This window comes from Theobroma cacao, chromosome 1 (genome assembly GCF_000208745.1).
Source record: "Theobroma cacao cultivar B97-61/B2 chromosome 1, Criollo_cocoa_genome_V2, whole genome shotgun sequence".
NCBI classification, from domain to species: Eukaryota; Viridiplantae; Streptophyta; class Magnoliopsida; order Malvales; family Malvaceae; genus Theobroma; species Theobroma cacao.
The window spans coordinates 33,191,317-33,211,102 of NC_030850.1; the positions used below are offsets into that span (position 1 = coordinate 33,191,317).

Genomic DNA, 19,786 nt, shown 5'->3' on the forward strand with positions numbered 1-19,786 from the left:
TAATAATTGATTAATTATTATTAATTCAAATACTATTTATTATTTTATATTCACACGACATGACATTAACGTAGAGAGTGAAAAATATTACACTATTATGTTATCATATCAAATTAACATATCATGTCATCATCAATTATGATATTTTTACATGTTATATAATCATCAATTATGATATTTTAACATGTAGAGTCAATATCATATGGTGTAAAATGACATGTAACAGTTTAACTAAATTAAACAATAATCATAAAGGTTTATTTGATTTAAAATAAAAGTATAAGAACTTATTTAATTTAAAATAAAAATATAAGGATTTGATTTAACACAATAAAAATATAAAAAAAAATTTAAAATTTTTTAAATAATTTAAGAATTTTTTTATATATTATGTCATTTTTATTCATAATAAAGAAAAATCCATCTCTCAGAATAAAAACTAAGAACCCTCTTTCTCCCTCTCTCTTTTTTAACTGATATTTTGTTGGGTTTTTTAGTGTCTTGATACTATAGTTGAAAGGGGTTTTATACCCTTAAATTTGTAAATTTAGATAAATTTGTAAATTTAGATTTTTATAGTTTTTCAAATTTTTGTGTATTTTATATTCTTTTATTTTATTTTAGCACGGGTGGCTGCACACCTAATGAGAGGAGACGTCCGCTCTAATAAGGGGAGGAGGAAAGGAGAGAATGAGAGAGAAAAGTTGTAGGTGTTAAAACATTTAATATTTTATTATAAAAAAACACATGTTTAAAATATGAAATGATTTTAATATCCCTTCTTTATGAAATAAGTGAAAAATAATGAAAAAAGCCAAACTATCTTTTTAATCGGACAAAATTTCATGCACAAGTGTCAAGCATAGAAAACCATTAAGGCTTAAAATCATTAAAATTTAGATTTAGATAAGCCCCTTAAACTTTAGAATGATAACATTAAATAATTTGACAGAATGTTTTAAAAGTCACTAAAATTATTTTAAAATTTTAAATAAATTTAAATTCTTTTATTATATTTAATTAAGTTTTTATATTTTTATTTTTAATTAAATAATCATTTATGACTAATGATTGATTAACTATTATTAATCAAAATATCACCTATCATTTTATAATCATGGGACATTAACATGAAAAGTGAAAATATTACGTGACTTGATTCTGTCATATCAACATGCGATGTCATCATTCATTATAACATATTAGTATACCGTGTTAGCATCACCTGACATAAAATATTAAGTGACATTTTGATTAATAATAGTTAATTAACATTAGTCATAAAAACCTATTTAATAAAAAAAACAAGTGTTTAATTGAAAATAATAACAAAATAAAAACTGATTTAAAAATTTTCAAACGATTTAAATTTTTTTAAATATTACACCAATTAATTTCTTATCTCACAAGTTTTCACTCTTTCACTTCATATTTCATAAGAGCTATAAAAAATTTCAAATTAAAAAATTCAAAGCTAGTTATACTTTTATCATTACAATTTAGTTAACTTTTTCTCGGGCTTATACATTAAACAATATTCTAAACATCATTAACATCACATCAAAAAAAAGAAAAAAAGAATAATTATTATGAAATTGTAATTTCCAAGTCATTTTATTGAAAATACATATATTATGAGCTGTAACTTAAGCCTAACTTCGTGCTATCTTAAATTTTGAAAATAAAATTTAAATAAATCTTTAAATCACAAGTCCATGTTCTTAATCAGAAAGATATATTTGATAAGTGATAAAAGACACATATTTATTTACCTAAAATCCACCCCATATCTTACTAATGTAAAATTCATAATATTCTATCACTAGCATGCACCCTTAAGCTTTGACCCAAAAAATATACCCAATAGATGGTGAAAGATCTATATTTATATATTCAAGACTCACCTTATTTTTTTTTTGATGTAAGACCAATGACATATATGAATAGAACAAAAAAAAATTGAAAACTATATTTTGTTAGTGTAAAAAATGCACATATATATATATATAAAGTTATAATCTGATATATTGTTTATCAAAATTTTAAATTTCACATGAAAAGTTGAGAGTTGTATATATTTTATTAAGTATAATTAAGAAAATTAATAAATTAATAACATATTTGAAAGAACATTAAACATTATTCTACTCCATTTATTAAATTTAAAAACTTCACAAACTAATAGATAAACGGCCCAGCCCAACAAGGGTGTTTCAGAAATTTCATGAACAAATACCATGTGTCAAATACGTGACTAAGCGGGATTCGTCAAACTCACTATACCAGCAAGCACGAAACCGCAGCGTAGCCCTACACTTTCCCAATTAGGGTGGTTCTGGAACGAAGAATCACTCATCGTCGGATAATAAAACTCAGAAGAATACGCACCGGAGATACAAACCCAGCGAAAATATTCAACCCAGTACTTTTTTCAAACCCCACTCCCCCAAAAAGAATAGAAAAACCCATTAAATCGAAGCTCACAAAGCCAATAAATTATTAACTGGTAAGCCTATTTCACAATCTGTTAGTTTATTTTCTTTAGCTAATTGTTTTATTTAAATCCTTTTGTTTTCAGCTGCCCAATAATCTCATTCTTTTTGTCCCATTGTGATTAGATTTCTCACATTTTAATCTTTCTTGAATTGAAATCTGCTTGTCTACACTTTAGTGTTACAATTTGTTATATTTTGCATGACGGGGATTTAAGGGAATATGTAAATTTACAGGCTTTGCATAAATAGGGTTTTACGTCTTTGGCATTCTGTATTGTTGAACTTTATTCAATTTGTTACCGCGTTTTTAGGGTTTATGTGAATTGGGGATTCGTTTTTCTGTGGACCCACTTCTAGCCCTTGTTTCAATTTCAGTTCATTCTGAGACAATTTGAAACCTGGTTTGCTGGTTTATTTAGTAACTCATCGCTATTAGTCACTTTTATTTTAATGTCAGTACAGCACTTGAACAAATTTCTGTAAAGTATAGCCTTATTAATGTAATTTCTTATGTAGTTATTGGATGAGCTAAACTGGGAAAAGAGGAAGGCATGGCGGAGAATGCAGAAGTTGATGAGAGGGTGGATCTCGATGACAATTACATGGAGGAAGAGGATGATGATGTTGAAGAGCATCTAGAGGAGGATGTGGTGGATGATGGTGGCGATGGAAATGGGGAAGAAAATGATGAAGAGGAGTATGAGGACACAAAATCTGGGGTGAGTGGAAAAGATCAATCATCAGAAATAGAAAGAAGCCACATTGAAACAGAGCATGTGGAAGATGAAGAAAAGCCTGTCGCTTCTGTTAGTGAAGAAGAAAAAGAGAAGCATGCTCAACTTCTTGCCTTGCCTCCCCATGGTTCTGAGGTTTTCATTGGAGGGCTTCCAAAGGATGTCTCGGAAGAAGACTTGAGAGAACTTTGTGAACCAATAGGAGAAATTTTTGAGGTCAGAACTTTGCACTTGTGATCTTCAAGCTCTTTATCTATTGGTAATTTGGGATTTTCACTTTAATAGTAAATTATTTTGCAGATAAGGTTAATGAAAGATAGGGAATCTGGTGAAAGCAAGGGTTATGCTTTTGTGGCATTCAAATCAAAAGAGGTTGCACAAAAGGCAATTGAAGAGTTACATAGTAAAGAGTTCAGGGTAATTTTGGTGCCTCTTGCTTTTAATGGCTTGGTGTCGTAATGTATTCACTTCAATTCCTTTTTTTTAGCAATGTATTTTTGTATTTCTTTTAATATGCATAATCTCTGCAGGGTAAAACAATAAGGTGTTCTCTCTCTGAAACTAAAAACAGATTATTTATTGGTAATGTTCCAAAGAGCTGGACTGAGGATGAGTTCAAGAAAATCATTGAGGGTGTTGGTCCTGGAGTTGAAAATGTTGAACTAATAAAGGTTGAATTTTGAGCTAGATGATGCTTTTAGAACATATTAAGTGTGAATATCTGAGAAACCCTTTACCATTTCAATTTGTTAATTACAGGATCCTCAAAATACAAGCCGTAATCGTGGTTTTGCTTTTATCTTATACTACAACAATGCCTGCGCTGATTATTCCAGGCAGAAAATGTCAAGTGCAAATTTTAAGCTGGATGGCAATACCCCTACTGTCACCTGGGCTGATCCCAAGAGTACACCTGATCATTCTGCTGCTTCCCAGGTAGATTCTAATGGAATTAGGACAAGCTAAAACTTGAGATATATTTTGAATTGCCATCTCAAGGAACCATCGTGTGCCTTCTCTATCCTCCCCTCCATTTTTAGAACTTGTTGCAAAAAAGGGGGAAATAAAACTTCAGTGAAAATCGAAACGAGACTCTAGGTTGTGAAATGATATATTGTCAACAGATTTGTACTTATGATGCTTGTGTTCTATTGAGCAGTAAGAATCCTTTCTGTACAATCATGGTGCCATGACCTAGGAGCCTATAATGTGTTAGATGTCACTATATTAGCAGTATTTTCTTAAAAATTCAAGGAATGATAGAAGCATAATGTGTGTTGTATGTGAAAGTAATGCTTTTGTATGAAAAGAAGTGATAAGCCTGCCAAGAAAGAGGCTAGGTAACTTAAGCAACCAATGTAAGAGACTTGACATCCTTGGATACCATGTTGGTGATATTGGCAACTTTTTTGGCAACCTGGAGAGGCTTTATCTCAGTTTTGAATGTCTGTTTTTTGCTTCAATGGATACATGTGTCCTTCTATTGATTTATTCTTATATCAATAGTACATGATATGATACTACTCCTAAGCCTAAAGAGATTTATACTGTTGTTGAATCATAAGTATTTCAAGATTATAAAATGTCATTGCTATAGCATAATGGTAGTTTGTGTTTCTTTGTAAAATTTCTTTTTAGTATCTTATGGAAGATGTTTTATAGTTGACAGGAATGATGTGCAAATAACAAACTTGAAATTTGTAGTCTGAGTTGCTATTAGCATTTTTTCTATGCGTTCAATCACTATGAATGCTCAGCAGTTTATGAAGCTCCACTCCGTTTAGTGTTAACATGAACCCAGATACTCTGCAGGGTGTTGATATATGTGACCATGCATACATGTGCAAAGCTTCTATGAGCATTTCTTTTTGGATCATATATTGACAATTGATGATAGTCGATATATTTGCCTCCGTTTAGAAGTGCACTGGTAAGGCAGAGAGCTAATGTTCATATGTTGTTATCTCTTGGACTGACTGAGGTACATGTTTTTAAAATTTACAGGTGAAGGCTCTGTATGTCAAAAACATACCTGATAACACTTCTACGGAGAAACTAAAGGAAGTTTTTCAGCGCCATGGGGAAGTGATAAAAGTGGTAATGCCACCTGGAAAGGCTGGGAAGCGGGATTTTGGGTTTATACATTATGCTGAAAGGTCAAGTGCTTTAAAGGCTGTCAAAGATACAGAGAAATATGAAATAGATGGTAATTTTTCTCATGCATTACCTTGTACTCTTTTGGAAAACATTATGATAGGTCTGATGGGTTTGGTTGTCTTTGAGATTTGGCTTTTGAAGTTTCTTTTGTATGCTATAATTGTTGGCTTGTTGCCTTACCCCTAAAATTGTTTTGACTGACTGTAGGCCAAGTCTTGGAGGTTGTCCTTGCCAAGCCTCAGACTGATAAGAAAACTGATGCAGCATACCCTTACAGTGCTGGGCTTCATCCAAACCAGCTTACGCATCCTGGGTATGGTGGTTTTACTGGAGCTCCATATGCTTCTGTAAGTGCTGGATTTGGTGTTGCTACTAGTTTTCAGCAGGTATTTTGGTTGTATGTTTCTTCTTTGATACCTTTCTTATTCCAATATTGGTAAAATAATTCATAATCATGCACATTAACAGCCAGTAATATATGGAAGAGGGCCAATGCCATCAGGGATGCAAATGGTACCCATGGTTCTACCAGATGGCCGAATTGGATATGTCCTGTAAGTTGCCTCATCTTTTTAAATTTATAATTCTCTACTTGGATGATAATGCATTTCAACAATGGCTTTTGCTGTTCTAAATTTGGGCAGCCAGCAGCCTGGAGTGCAAATGCCACCTCCTCGTCCTCGAAGAGTTGATCGGAGCAATGGTCCAGGTGGACCAGCTGGACGAGGTGGCAGTAGTGGTGGCGATGATGGCAACCGCAGTAGAAGGTATCGGCCCTATTAGTCTGTAGAAGTGTAGAGACATGTTGTAGCTTTTTCAGGGAAACAGGTGACATTGTAGTTGGATGACTGGTTATGCAGAAGAAAATAACAAACTCCTTAACTCTCTCTCCTCTTTCACTCTCCACTCCTTATAAGTCCACCCCCATCCAAAAAATCAAGGAGAAAAATGAGAAAGAGTGAAAACAATGTTGGAATCAGGAACTTGGAGCATCATATAAAACTTAAATGTCTTTAGGTGGGAGGCAGTTGAACTATTGTTTGACATGTTTAGCCTGTGTACTTCGTGGTATTGTTTTATTGGCACATAGCAGGAAACAAAAATTAGCTTTTGTTTGAAGAGCTGTACAGGCTCCAGTCCGCAATCCAAGGTAAAGTCGATTCCTTGTAGTTTACTCAGTTTCACAGATGGCTGGATTGGTTCTGGGTATATCTCAACAAAATTTTCGGCGCAGGCTTCATTTTTATCCTCCATTTCTTTTTACCCTTTTATTCTTTGCTTGGGTGGCTTTTCCTGTTAGGAGATGTTTAAACGAAAGGTTTCAGGTATAGAAAACCTTTCATTAACAAAAGACTCACGAGGAATTGTGAACATAAACATCATTACCTTCAAGGAAGAATTAGATGAACAGATTCGTTATTTTTTCCTTTTTCGGTCTTGGAGTTCAGCAGCTGTATTGTACCTGGTTAAGATCCCAATTTTCCATTAAGGTATCAGATTGCGAGTTCCAACTTGTAACTGAAACACCTGAACAGACAATAATTAGTACAGCTATCAGTAAACAGGATAAACGGACACTGAAAGCAAACTGAAATTATTGCCGTCAAATGATGCCGTCTATGCTATTGTAGGCTTATTTTCCTCCGATCAAGTTCAACACCGAGGATCCAGCTAATTGAATACCGAAAGGAACACGGAAGAATCCAAATCTCACTTTCAGAAGTCTAAAGTACAATGGCCAAACAGAACCAAGTTCCAACCACGAAACCCTCTTGAGTTGGTCAAGCACAGCTAACGTTTGAAAAAGACAGCACAAACCTACGCAACTTGAAATTCAAGTTGTCCAGACCAAGATTTTAGGAAGCAGACATGAATGCTTAACTGTAATAACAGCTTGCAAACAAATTATACATTCAATTATACAAAGAAAAAGAAAGTTCATTGAATCAAGCGGTTTGTTCCAGCTCCCGAAGACGCTTTTCCAGCTCATCCAATTTAAGAATCCACTCACCCTTTATTTCCAAGGGCCTGACGTTACTGTAATCAATGCCATCCTTATCTCTACGGCTGGCTTCTGATGACGCTAATCCCTTCTTCTTTCTCTTGGCTTTCGTCTTCTGGGCGGCTGCTCTCTGCAGAGCCCAAAGCACATCTGACCCACTTATCTCCTTTCCCTCTTCTTGCTTGGCGTTGGAGGCGGCTGCTCTCTGCAGAGCCCAAAGCACATCTGACCCACTTATCTCCTTTCCCTCTTCTTGCTTGGCGTTGGAGGCGGCTGCCTTACGAGACAAACGGGGATGGACTGAGACGTTGATTGGAAAAGGGGTGAGTGGTGGATGTTTGGTGGGTTTGGGTATGGGAGCGGGTAATGTTGGCTCGACCGGAGTTAGAGACGCAGCCCACATGCTTCTTTGCCCTTTTACGCTCGTCTTTGCTCTTTGCTTTTGTCATCCGCAAGCGGAGGCGAAGGAATAGGAATAGGAATAGGACCTAAAATATTAGCTGGATGAAATTGTTTCCTTTTTTTAAAAACATTTTATTAGGTACGTAGTTCTGCGTTAGTGGGTGAGAAACTCTTTTAATAGGGATTTCTTATCTTTCTCAGATAAAATAATTCAACATGGCTAACCCACAAATTCGGCAATTTATACACATTCTAGCGTTGTGGAAGATGACGAAACGGAATATGGACACATACCAATTCAGGATAACGACAAGCCTTGACCTAAAAATGATTCGATTTGAAGTAGAATTGTAGGACTTATCTTGGTAATTTTGAAGAAAAATCATCCTTACTTTTCCTTATCATCTATACCTATAATCACTTTCTTTCTTCTCTTCTATTTTAAGTTAAGAATAATTCTATAAATAAATTATCATTAATGAATGTCAAATTCAATTTATTTATTCTTTTTAACTTAGATAAGATTACTTAAAAGGTGAAGTTTAAGAACGTATGGCCTTGGATGTTTTTTTAAGTTTACTTTAATAAGAATTTTCCTTTATAAAAAAATAAAAACCTAAGAGTGTAAAGTTCATTCTTAAATTAAGCAAAATGCAGGAGCACTAATTACAAAAGGTGATCCTAGCTAGACTCCTCCTTCACTATTTTGATCTTATGAACCCAAAGGGATGAGAAATATATTATCTATTCTAAAACGTTTCTACATTATCTCGACAAAATTTCAATTTGAGAGAATTGAGAAAATTTATTACAGATATAAATACATATATATATATATATATATATGGTAAAATCTATCTAAATCTCAATTTGATCCTTAGAAGCAAGGTCCAAATGGAAGATGGGCAAGAAGCCCCCATTTTCCTATTTAGGAGGCCAACAAAACTTCAAATTTTGGGACATTTACATGTTTCCTTCAGATGTTTTTTCCGGGATTACTTGTTATACATATATTAGAATAATTAAATTTTAATGATGCTTTGCAAATAACCTTAATCGATCCCATCTTACATTAATATTTTATAATTCCTAACGTCCAACTAATTTGAATCAAAGTCCTTATCATTATTTTGCAAATTGCATTTCACCACAAAAAATCTATCATCGTTTTTGATAACGACGGCTTACCATTCTAAAATCAATACATACTTAGCCCTCCAAAATGTGTCTTAGAATTCTGGCGAAACTAACTAATTTTCATTGAGAGGTTAAAAATTAAAACTTTTTAAAAAGATCATTAAAACAAAAATATATATACATTTAAAAAATAAAAAATATAATATATACAACATTTTAAAAAATTTGAGAGAGCCATAGCTCCCAACAAATACACTAAGCTCCACCCCTGCTTAAACTCTTACATATAGAATAGTCTTTTCATTAAATGATTACAAACATAATGGGGAAATTAGGTTATTTACTATATATTATATATATCTATAAAAGTTTAAAACAAATAATCATCAGATAATAAATTAAAGGTCACATTCAATTTTAATTAATGTCATTGTCGCTAAATAGCTTAATTTATGATGTATATATATAACGGATTTATATAGTATTATATTTATTTATAATCAATTAAAACATGTTGACATTTCGATACTGAACAATTTTAAAAAATTAAAAAAATTTCAGAAATAAATATATAACTCTAAATCTAAACGAACAAAAAATAATTACTAAAAGTTTTTATTTTTTTATTTTTATTTCTTGCTCCTTTCTCTATAAAACACAAATTAATAGTTTTGTTAAAAAAAAAAAAACGCTTCCTCTCTCCCAAATTTTCTTCTTCATAGCCCACGACGACGATAGATGCGTGTCCATGCAAAAGAATCACTAAATTTGAAAAAAAAAAATGTAGTATGAAATCAGTAAAGGGCTCGATATGCAAATAACCCAAAAACATATACTTAAAAACATTTGAAATTTTGATGAAAAATAAAAAGATTTCAATTCAACAAGAAGAAGGGTTGTTTAAATTGAAATTTAATCAAAACCATTTCACCATAGCACTAGATTCATGGTGGTTCAAACCAGGGTAAACCTAAACTCAAAGAGAGTAACTTTACATTCAAAAGATTCAACTTTCACATTTATGTTGCGTTTGAAACGTTGCTAGAAATATGATTGTTATGGTTGTTGGGAGAAGATAACTATGCAACCTTTAATATAACATAAAAGAAATGATAATTGCAAAGAATGTGATTGGTGGGAGAGTTACATTGTAGTATTTGGCTTAAAAATATTTTACTAGAATTATAATATAAATTTACAAAATTATCTTTACATATAAAAATATAAAATTGAATAAGTTTACATTTTTTAATGTAAACTTTTAACATTTCAACTTTATCCATTAAATAATAAACAATAATATGACAAAAATAACACAATATTTTAATATTAATTATCTAAATATTAAAATATGTGAAATTACTAAATATTTATTTTTACCTTAAACTTATAAAAATTAAAAATAATAATGGTTAGAATTATCACATGAATAATAAAAAACATTATTGAAAAAAAATCTATCCATAGATCGTACTATCTATCGATAGATAAATACTTGCGGCACCCAAATACCTATTCCTCTCAAATCCTCCCAACTCCTTATTAAATTTCTATCATTGTGTTTCTCTTTCAATTTTCGATATAAAAACACAATTTTTTCAAAATACTTTAAAATTTTTTTGAAAATTTGAGTTAGGGTTTCATAAAATCCTAAAATCCCAATCTCTTTAGTGTGAAATTTGACCTGAATATACTAATGATTGGCTACCCTTCTTACGGGCAGTGAGTGAAGAAGGCAGGAAAGAAGAAGAAAAGAACATAAAATGGTGAGAGAAGCAGGCAGGAAAGAAGAAAAAAGTAGAAAATAAAATAAAATAAAGATTGAGAGGCTAAGTAGGGGAAAAATTTTTTTTACTTTCTTTTTACTAAGGAAAGTAACTTTTCCTTATAATATGATTGCTGATGGGATCATTTTCCCATCTCAAAATACCAATCATGTAGTGTAATTTCTTGCAATTTAATTGCATGAAATGTCCCTCACTTACCATCTACTAAATGCAAACAATTGCATGAAAAAATTTGACAAAAAAAAATTAACCGAATTCATTTCTATACTAAGCAATTGCATGAATGATCTTCCTACTCAATGGAGTCAAAATCACAATGAAACCGGTCCAATGAAATCATGCCAGACCCCATTAATAAAAAATATTAAACTTTCTATTGCGCAACACTATCTTGAATGACAAAAATTAACAGAAACTACTAAAATGGAAAGTGGTTGCAGAAAATAACCAGTTTAATCAAAGAATGGAAAGGTGAATCGGTGATTAAGCAGGGGGAGAGAGAGAGAGAGAGAGAGAGAGAGAGAGAGAGAGAGGCGACATTGATATGTTGGCGGCATTGGGCAATGAATCGGTGATGGCTGATGAGTGACGGGACAAAGGTGAATTAGTGGTTGTGGGCTGGTGGCTTCAAACCGTCGACGAGGGCTGGTGATTTAGGTGAATCTGTGGTTTTTGGTGGCTTTCGGCTACTGTCGTAATGCTGGGCTGTGGAGTCAGGCACCCACGATGAGCTTAATAGGATTTTTAGGGTATGAGGCTAGTAGAGGGGGGAGGAAGGGACTTGGGGGAATTGGGGTAATGTGGAGGAAAATGGGAAAATAGTAAAATGATTTTAACAAAATATATTTAAATTAGTATATTATTAATAATTTTTATCGATTCTGTTAGTAATTTTAAATCCCATAATTGACCGATTAAATCAACTTAATCAAATTTATTTAATTGAAAACAATCAAAATCAAATTATCTTATCTAAATTAAATTTGATCAATTTTAATCGAATTATTTGATTTTGACCAAACAATAATTTATTGATCATGTATAAAAACAACACCCTTATACATCAAATATAAATCTTATGTCAACGCCTTTCATCTAATCTAGTTATAAAAATTAACTAAATTTGATGAATAGTAATATTTTTTTATTAAAACAAGGCAATGATATTTTTTTAGTACTAATACATATTTTGACATTTAATTGAATCTTGGAAATTACATGTCGGGCAGTAATTAACCCATTACATCTTCAACTTCATTTTCTCATTTTCAAATGAATCGTGTTTCACTAAACTTATCATTGTGTAGCATAATTAGGAACTCATTGGTTAGAGGGACTCTTCCCCACTTCTTTGGGGTTTTTGGATATAAGCAAGTTATGATTAGTATTCTAAATTAAGAAGAAGAAGACGAATGTATGGAAAGTAATACTTTGTCAAGTATGACATCAAGAGGAAGATGCAAGAAGACGAATGTATGGAAAGTAATGCTTTCTCAAGTATGACATCAAGAGGAAGATGTTGTTGAATGAATGCTATTCCCAATTCGTATTTCCGTATATATTAGAATAAAATAACAAAATAATTATATTTCCATTAACTAAAAATAATTTCTTACCGCATCAAATTCAAATGTTGTGGGGTTAATATCGTTTTCCCTTTCAACTACCCGTCATCACTGAGTAAATCATAATCCTCTAAGAAAAGGAAATTACAAAAAAAAAAAAGAGAAAGAGAGATTAGCAGAACAATAGTAGACAAGAGAAAACCCCACAGCCCTCAGCCAGGGCACCGTTGGTGTGCTTCACATCCAGTTAATTGGTACCACTACTTGGAGATATCAATCAATCAAACAAGAGGAACCTTCACCGGATACTTCTCAATTTCATCCTTCCACGGGTTACCCCTTGACTCACTCTCTGGGGTAGACCTAAGAGCTCTCCAAAGAGCACTGTTACACTTGAAACCCGACCCGAATGCAATCTGCCAAACCCGGTCACCACCGGAGACCCGACCTTTAGCCTCCGTATAAGCCAACTCATACCACAGTGAGCTACTAGAAGTATTTCCAAATCTATGTAGAGTCATCCTTGAAGGCTCCAGGTGCCAATCTGTTAGCTGCAAATTCTTCTGCACTTCATCCAAAACCGCCCTTCCTCCAGCATGGATACAAAAATGCTCGAAAGCAAGCTTGAAATCAGGTATATAAGGCTTAACTTTGGCTTTGAAAATCTTCCTTCGAACAAGGGTAAGAAAGAATATGAACTGTTCCGTGAATGGTAAAACAAGGGGACCCAGAGTGGTGATATTGGTTTTTAATGCGTCTCCTGCCACAGCCATCAATTCACGAGCCAATGAAACCCCGATAGTTCCTTTGTCGTCCTCTCTTTGGTACACGCAGTTGTAATATTTATCATCCGCGCCTTTATGGGTTCGAACCAGGTGAACGAGCTGGTACTTGGAGCGAGCCCTGTCTCGTGCCTTGTTTGACAAGAGCACAGCGGCTCCGCCCATGCGGAATATGCAATTGCATAGCAACATGGACCGGTCATTGCCGAAATACCAATTCAGAGTAATGTTTTCGGTGCTCACCACAACGGCATACGTGTTAGGATTGGCTTGAAGGAGATTTTTAGCGAGCTCAATTGATATAAGGCCTGCGCTGCAGCCCATTCCACCAAGATTATAGCTCTTGATATCAGTACGTAGCTTGTAATGGTTGACTATCATGGCTGAGAGAGATGGAGTTGGACTAAATAAGCTGCAATTCACGATAAGGATGCCAATATCCTTCGGTTTGACTCCAGTTTTCTCAAAAAGTGAGTCGAGTGCTCCGAACATGACAGCTTCTGCCTCAGATCGAGCCTCTTCGAAGCACAGCTTTGGTGGTCTTGATGTTATCCCTCTTGGGAAATACGTCTCATCGCCTAGACCGGACCGGGTCGATATCCTTCTTTGAAATTGAAGCGTTTCCTCCGTGAAAGCTCCGGTATCTTCAGTCATGTTAATGAACGAGTCAATTGACATTTTCCGATCATCTTCAGGTTTAAAACAGGCGAAGTCGACGAGATAAACCGGCCTGGACCGCTTTGCATAGTAGAGACCAAAGAGGACGAACAGGACTAATGAACCGGCAAGTCTTGTAGCAGCATCAATGCTATCAAGTCGAAGGGCTGGGTTGGTCCATAACTCGGAAATCCGGTCCAATTTTAGACCAGTGAACTGAAGCAGCGTGGCAATGAAAAGCGGTAGGATTAGAGCAAACGTGAGAATAGTGGCGGGGTTACATGAATAACCATAACCTAACTTTACATACTTAAGCTTTACAGATTGCAGGAAGTCAGGCAATCTTTGCCGGATTTTGATGACGGCGGAGGAGTCTTTGAATGCCATTTCCGCCGTCAGCCTCTCTTTATCCATCTCTATACTATCCTTATCCATATTGTCTCTCGTAACTCTCCTTTTGATGGTCTTAAGCAATATGGGTTTGTTGTCTATATATGTGACGAGAAGCTGAACTAGAATCACCGAAAAAGAAATTTTCTTAAAAAAAAAAAAGCAAGGCCTAGAAAAGATTTTGGGTCTGAAAAGGAGTGGGAGAAAGCTAGAGGAAAAGGAAAAGTTTTGGGTATTAACCTGAGGAATGGGGAAGCTAGACCACTAGAGTTAATATAAGAGCAACTACAAGAAAGAAATGCAAGGAAAGCTGGAGGGAGAGTCTTGAATTAATGGTGGGTAGTTCCGAGAAAGGATAGATAGCTCAACCACCGTAGGAATCTAGTATGGGATTAATTAGTATTGAGAAATCAAATTAATAATAATAATAAAAAAAAGAATAAATTAAGCCCCCATCTCTCTGAGTCAAAAAGTTCAAAAAATCAGGTTTGGGGAAGAAGAGTGTTGGTATGTTTTTGTTGATGGGAGGATGTGGATTTGTGGGGGCAATTGCCACCATGTGCGTTTCAGAGGTTTCTTTCAAGAAAGCTCAAACAAGTCCTTCAAGGGCTACTCATTTTCCATTGCATGGAGTTTTGCTTACTGCCAAGAAAAATCAATAAATGTAGTTTTTACATAAATGGGGTCCACGTGGCCTTCAAAGCAAGGGAAGTCAAAAGAGACAGAGAAGGGTACTCGGGGGAAAGTAGCAAAGAAATGGCCGGTGGATTTTAGGTGACTGGCAATCAGAGCACAATAAATAGAGGGGTCAAAGAAGGTTGCCGCTAACCTGTCCAAATTCCCAGTATAGAAACTGACGATCTTGGTCTTTAACTTTTAGTCTTCTTGACGAATCACAAATTTTGCCACGTGTTTGTTCCCAAAAAACATAAAACCAAAACCTTTGGGTTCGGGTAACAAACACCACACCTGTTTTTAGGCAACACCTTCCTTGTCCCCGACCGCCGCTTGATACTTACGACTGTTTTCAATCTCAGACGCATCCTACGGCAGATTTCCTTTCTGTGGTTGAGATTTTTTTTTGAAAAGCTGTGGTTGAGATTAGGAGTGAGTAAAATCAATCCATATCAATTACTCATCTAAATTAAATATGATTTGGATAATATAATTAAGTTTAATTGGTCCATTGAATCAATTGATCTAAAATATTTGATCTAATTGATTTTTTAATCGGTTTTCAGTTTTAAAATTTTGAGACCAATTCACCTAAAAAATCAAATTAATTTTTTATATATTTATATATATAGTCATATATAATATTTTTTTATATATTAAAAAAATTGATAGTAAACTTAATTAATAATATATTTAAAATACATTAGCTTATTATATGTGCGTATACCAATCATAATCATAGCAATTTAAATTTAACTATATATATAAACCTATATTAATATGAAATTACAAATTATATACTTTAAATTATATAACTTATATGTTAATATTATAATATATGATAATAAACATCCTACATATTAATATGTTATAATTATCACACCTCAATAATAGTTTGTAATACAAAATGTTATGAATATATATATATTATTGTGTAAATACTATATATATATTTAATTTATACATAAGCGTTACTATAACTTATAGTAAACTTTATTTATATTATTACACTTAATAACCTTATTAATTATCACCTTAATTTTTATAACATATTGCTTATAATTAGTTATTATTTATACAAACTTTGATATAAAACATTATAACATATAAACTGTGTCATTAATTTCATATATACATAATAAAGTAATATATTATATATATACGTATATTTAATTTATACATAAGCATTACTGTAACTTATAATAGACTTTAGTTATATGATTACACTTAATAATTTCATTAGTTATGGCCTTAATTTTTATAACATATTGTTTGTAATTAGTTATTATTTATACGAACTTTGATATAAATATTAAAATATTATAACATATAAGTTATGTCATTAATTTTATATATATAATAAAGTAATATATTATATATATACATATACGTNAATTTATCCATAAGCATTACTATAACTTATAATATTTATTTATATGATTACACTTAATAAGTTTATTAGCTATCACCTTAGATTTTATAACATATTGTTTATAATTAGTTATTATTTACACAAACTTTGATATAAAACATTATAACATATAAGTTATATCATTAATTTCATATATATATATAATTATGGATGGAGTTTATAAGTTTTAATATTATAATTTGTAAAAAAAAGTGATAAAATTTTAATCCATTAGTTTAAAACCAAACGAACCAAACTAATTCTATGTTTGGTCGGTTTGGTCTTTCATTATATTTGGTCGATTTTGATCGATTTTTTTAAAATGAAAGTCATATAAGCTATCTAACAACCGAAAGAATATAAAAAATTTTTGAATCTCCCCCATGGCTTGGCTCTTCATATTTACTCATATAAGCTAACTAACAACCGAAAGAATATAAAAAATATAATTATTTATATTAGTTTGGTCTTTTAGTCTATTTAGTTCAAAAGTTTTAAAATTGAGAACTGATTAAATAAACTAATTAGATTAAACTATTTTACTCAAATCTCATTCAGTTCGATTAAGTCATTAATCCGGTCTAATTTTACTCACTCTTATTTCTGTTGACTGTAACAATACTTTTGTCCCATTTTTAAGTATTATTCCATTACTCTTAAATGCTATAAGTGTAATAAATAATTCAATTAAGAGTAAAATTTACTTACATTTCAACCTTTTTTTATATCACATTTTATAAATTTTTTAAATTAACATATTGTAAACATTTTTTTCCAACAAACTTCTTATCGATAATTTCTATTCTCACATAGAATTAAAGTTATTAATTTTACTCGATAATACTTTTAATTTGAAATTAAACTTATTATTCATATTTAAAGATATTTTTATAATTCTATTAGACAAACTTAAAAATTTATCTCATGATGGGAATGAAAGTTGAGAAAAATTTTTTCGCAAGGTTAGCATTTCTCTTTTATTACAAAAACAAAATCCTTGTACGCCTTTCCGTTCTAAGTATTTCTGGTTTGATCAAAGTCGTAGATTGACTAAACTATTGATAGTTTATTTGAAAACAAAGTGGATGACTTCTTGAGAGGGCTGCGATTGTTGCTAGCCCACACCCTTTATATAATTTAATCCGAAGTCTTTCTTTATAATGGTAAATAACCAAATAATTAATAGCTATGTGCTTCACTTATAGATAAGTGCCCATGTTTAATAGTTCTATATTATTAAACATGGGGTTAGCAAGAAGAAAAGAGTGTGCGCGTTTAGTAAACTAACTCTAGTGTGTGGGCTGCAAGGGTTTAATTCAACCAATCAATCAACTGCGTTAAAATCCTTTTGGGTACAATTTGGTGCCAAATCTGTATTCTTTTTGTGGTCTGATCAGTTCGTCGTTTCTTTATCAGCACTAACTATTGCATTCATGATTCATCCCTATTTCTTTTTATCACGCCATATTTGCAAGGTAAAAGTGAAGTTACCCAACAATAGAGCCAACAAGATTCTTACGGCCCTTCTCCTTTCAACAAATTTTATCTCTTGGTTTTTCTTCCGTAATCTAAGTTTATGTTGTGTCCATAACTCAAAAATTTTCAGAACTTTGAAAGATATAATTAGAAATTGCTTTTGATTTGATGGAAACAATTTCGAAAATTAAGGCTTCTAGAATTTGAAAGTTTTATAAAATTTTAAATGTCTAGAAATATATTTGTTATTGAAAGAAAATTCATGAGAGTTTTCTAGGGAAAAATTATGTGGTACTGAATTACTTGAGAAGCCATTGCGACTCACACATTAGTGTCAAAGAATTAAATTGACCTTTTAGGCACAGATAGCAACAAAAACACACAGAAATGAATAAGAAATTGACGTGAAAATAACTGAGGATTTAATCCAAGGCGTACGGGTAGTCGAGTGGCGCACTCACGAACATTTGTAGCCATCAAACATTCAAGAAGCAGTTCATGGCTTGAAATTTACGATATTACTCCTATATTTATGATGACAAATCCGAACTACTTGACATTTATTTACGATCCCCCCCACCACAGGTCCCATTATTATTTTTTGTTATATAGTAGATTATCACAAACACCCAAATACTCTATGTATGTCTTGCTTCTTCCGGGCCATGCTATTTTCTAATCAAGCAATCATCTAGCCATAAATTGCAACTCAACGGGAGGTAACTTTTTATTCCCTTCACCTTATAAGCCTAACATCTATCAATAATTGATGTATAACCCCTTTGGCCTTTGGGTGCAATTCTAGAAGACTTTTAATCCTGTATGTTCGATCACAGTAGAAGTCGAAGGTACCCAGTTGTCCAATTTGGCAGCGAGTGACATAACCAAGGAATTTGCTGCCTTTCGCCAGCAATATCCGACCCATTCCTATTAATTGTCAAATGGAGAATCAAGCCATAAAAGGGCTTCATGCTTCGAACCCCTAGCGATGAACTAATTCAATCAATGATTGACGTCAAGGGCCTTGAACCACCACTTGCAGGTTCGCTATTTCCCCAACTGATTATCGAAAGTTAAAAGCTGGAGGTCAACGTCATATCTTGTCAGTTGTGACTACTGAATTTTTAGAAGATGATGGCATGTTCTCTTTTTTAGGTAAGATTACAATACGTTATAAAAATTAAGACAATAACTAATAAAATTATTAAATATAATAATATAAATAAAATTTATTATAAATTATAATAATGTTTATGTATAAATTAAATATATGTATAATATAAGTTTATTATGAAATATTACTATATATATATATATATAAGTGTAATAATTATAACATATTAATACGTAAGATATTTAATATCATATATTAATATTAACATATAAGTTATATAATTTAAAATATATATAACATGTGGTTTCATATTAATATAATTTATAAATATATATATAACTAATATTAAATTGCTATAATGGTCATTTAGAGTTGGCTTAGTGGAGGATATAGTTGTTTCCAGTTATAGTGGATAATCTAGGGATTGAGATGTCATGAGCAAGTATCAAGTCAATTTTCGATCAGTTTGAGGTGGTTGTGGATGTGTTTGTTTCGCATTCCACTTGCAAGAAGTTCTCTAAATTTGCTTTTGCGAGATTTCAATATGAACGAGAATAGATCTTGGCTATCAACTAGGGAAATGGTCTGTTGTTGGTAGGTAGGAAAATTTCTATAAAAAAGCCTTTGATGTGACGAGTAAGCGTGTACCTCCTAGGAATGGGGGTAAATTCTCATAGCTCTAACAACCTTCTTTTAAAGAAATACTGGTGGGAGTGGCAGAGAGAAATGGCGGAGATGAGAAATAGAATTCTAATAATATTCTTCCTTCTAATAATAAGGGAAATGCTCTCAAGAAGATTTCTGACGCTGAGTTAGATGGGGATAAGCAGTTCTCAAAGGTAGGGTGAAAAAAGGTACAAGATAAAACTTCAATTTTCATCCCTAAAATAAATTGGGAATGGTTGAAAAAAAAAGTGCTATTGGTTTTATTTCAGAGAATTCGAATATTACCAATATTACTAGTATGTTGGCCAAGAAGGGTATCATGGTCTAGATCAAAGC

General features: G+C 32.5%; 3 protein-coding genes across 4 annotated transcripts; 1 reads left to right on the forward strand and 2 right to left on the reverse strand.

Moving 5' to 3' along the window:
* LOC18613904 (heterogeneous nuclear ribonucleoprotein R) lies at window positions 2,280–6,285 on the forward strand. Of its 2 annotated transcripts, none has more exons than XM_018129567.1 (9): window positions 2,280–2,506; window positions 3,012–3,445; window positions 3,530–3,646; window positions 3,760–3,900; window positions 3,989–4,165; window positions 5,234–5,435; window positions 5,594–5,772; window positions 5,855–5,940; window positions 6,031–6,285. In XM_018129567.1, the coding sequence occupies exons 2-9, from the start codon at window positions 3,047–3,049 to the stop codon at window positions 6,167–6,169; spliced, it is 1,440 nt and encodes a 479-aa protein (XP_017985056.1). In that variant the 5' UTR covers window positions 2,280–2,506; window positions 3,012–3,046; the 3' UTR covers window positions 6,170–6,285. The 2 variants fall into 2 exon arrangements, with proteins under 2 accessions (XP_017985056.1, XP_017985064.1); XM_018129575.1 differs by having other exon boundaries at window positions 5,594–5,733.
* LOC18613905 lies at window positions 6,960–7,991 on the reverse strand. Its single transcript, XM_018129580.1, has one exon. It carries the CDS (start codon window positions 7,789–7,791, stop codon window positions 7,333–7,335), a length of 459 nt encoding a protein of 152 aa, XP_017985069.1. The 5' UTR covers window positions 7,792–7,991; the 3' UTR covers window positions 6,960–7,332.
* On the reverse strand, window positions 12,274–14,702 carry LOC18613906 (3-ketoacyl-CoA synthase 1). The gene has a single exon (XM_007051388.2). The coding sequence runs from the start codon at window positions 14,151–14,153 to the stop codon at window positions 12,561–12,563; it is 1,593 nt and encodes a 530-aa protein (XP_007051450.2). The 5' UTR covers window positions 14,154–14,702; the 3' UTR covers window positions 12,274–12,560.

Excerpts from the sequence above, each read along its gene's own strand:
- LOC18613904 (XM_018129567.1), top strand. The coding sequence starts at position 3,047 with ATGGCGGAGAATGCAGAAGTTGATGAGAGGGTGGATCTCGATGACAAT. Across the intron at positions 3,901-3,988 it reads AAAATGTTGAACTAATAAAG|GATCCTCAAAATACAAGCCG; the intron begins GTTGAATTTTGA and ends TGTTAATTACAG. Across the intron at positions 5,773-5,854 it reads TTGCTACTAGTTTTCAGCAG|CCAGTAATATATGGAAGAGG; the intron begins GTATTTTGGTTG and ends GCACATTAACAG.
- LOC18613905 (XM_018129580.1), bottom strand. The coding sequence starts at position 7,791 with ATGTGGGCTGCGTCTCTAACTCCGGTCGAGCCAACATTACCCGCTCCC.
- LOC18613906 (XM_007051388.2), bottom strand. The coding sequence starts at position 14,153 with ATGGATAAGGATAGTATAGAGATGGATAAAGAGAGGCTGACGGCGGAA.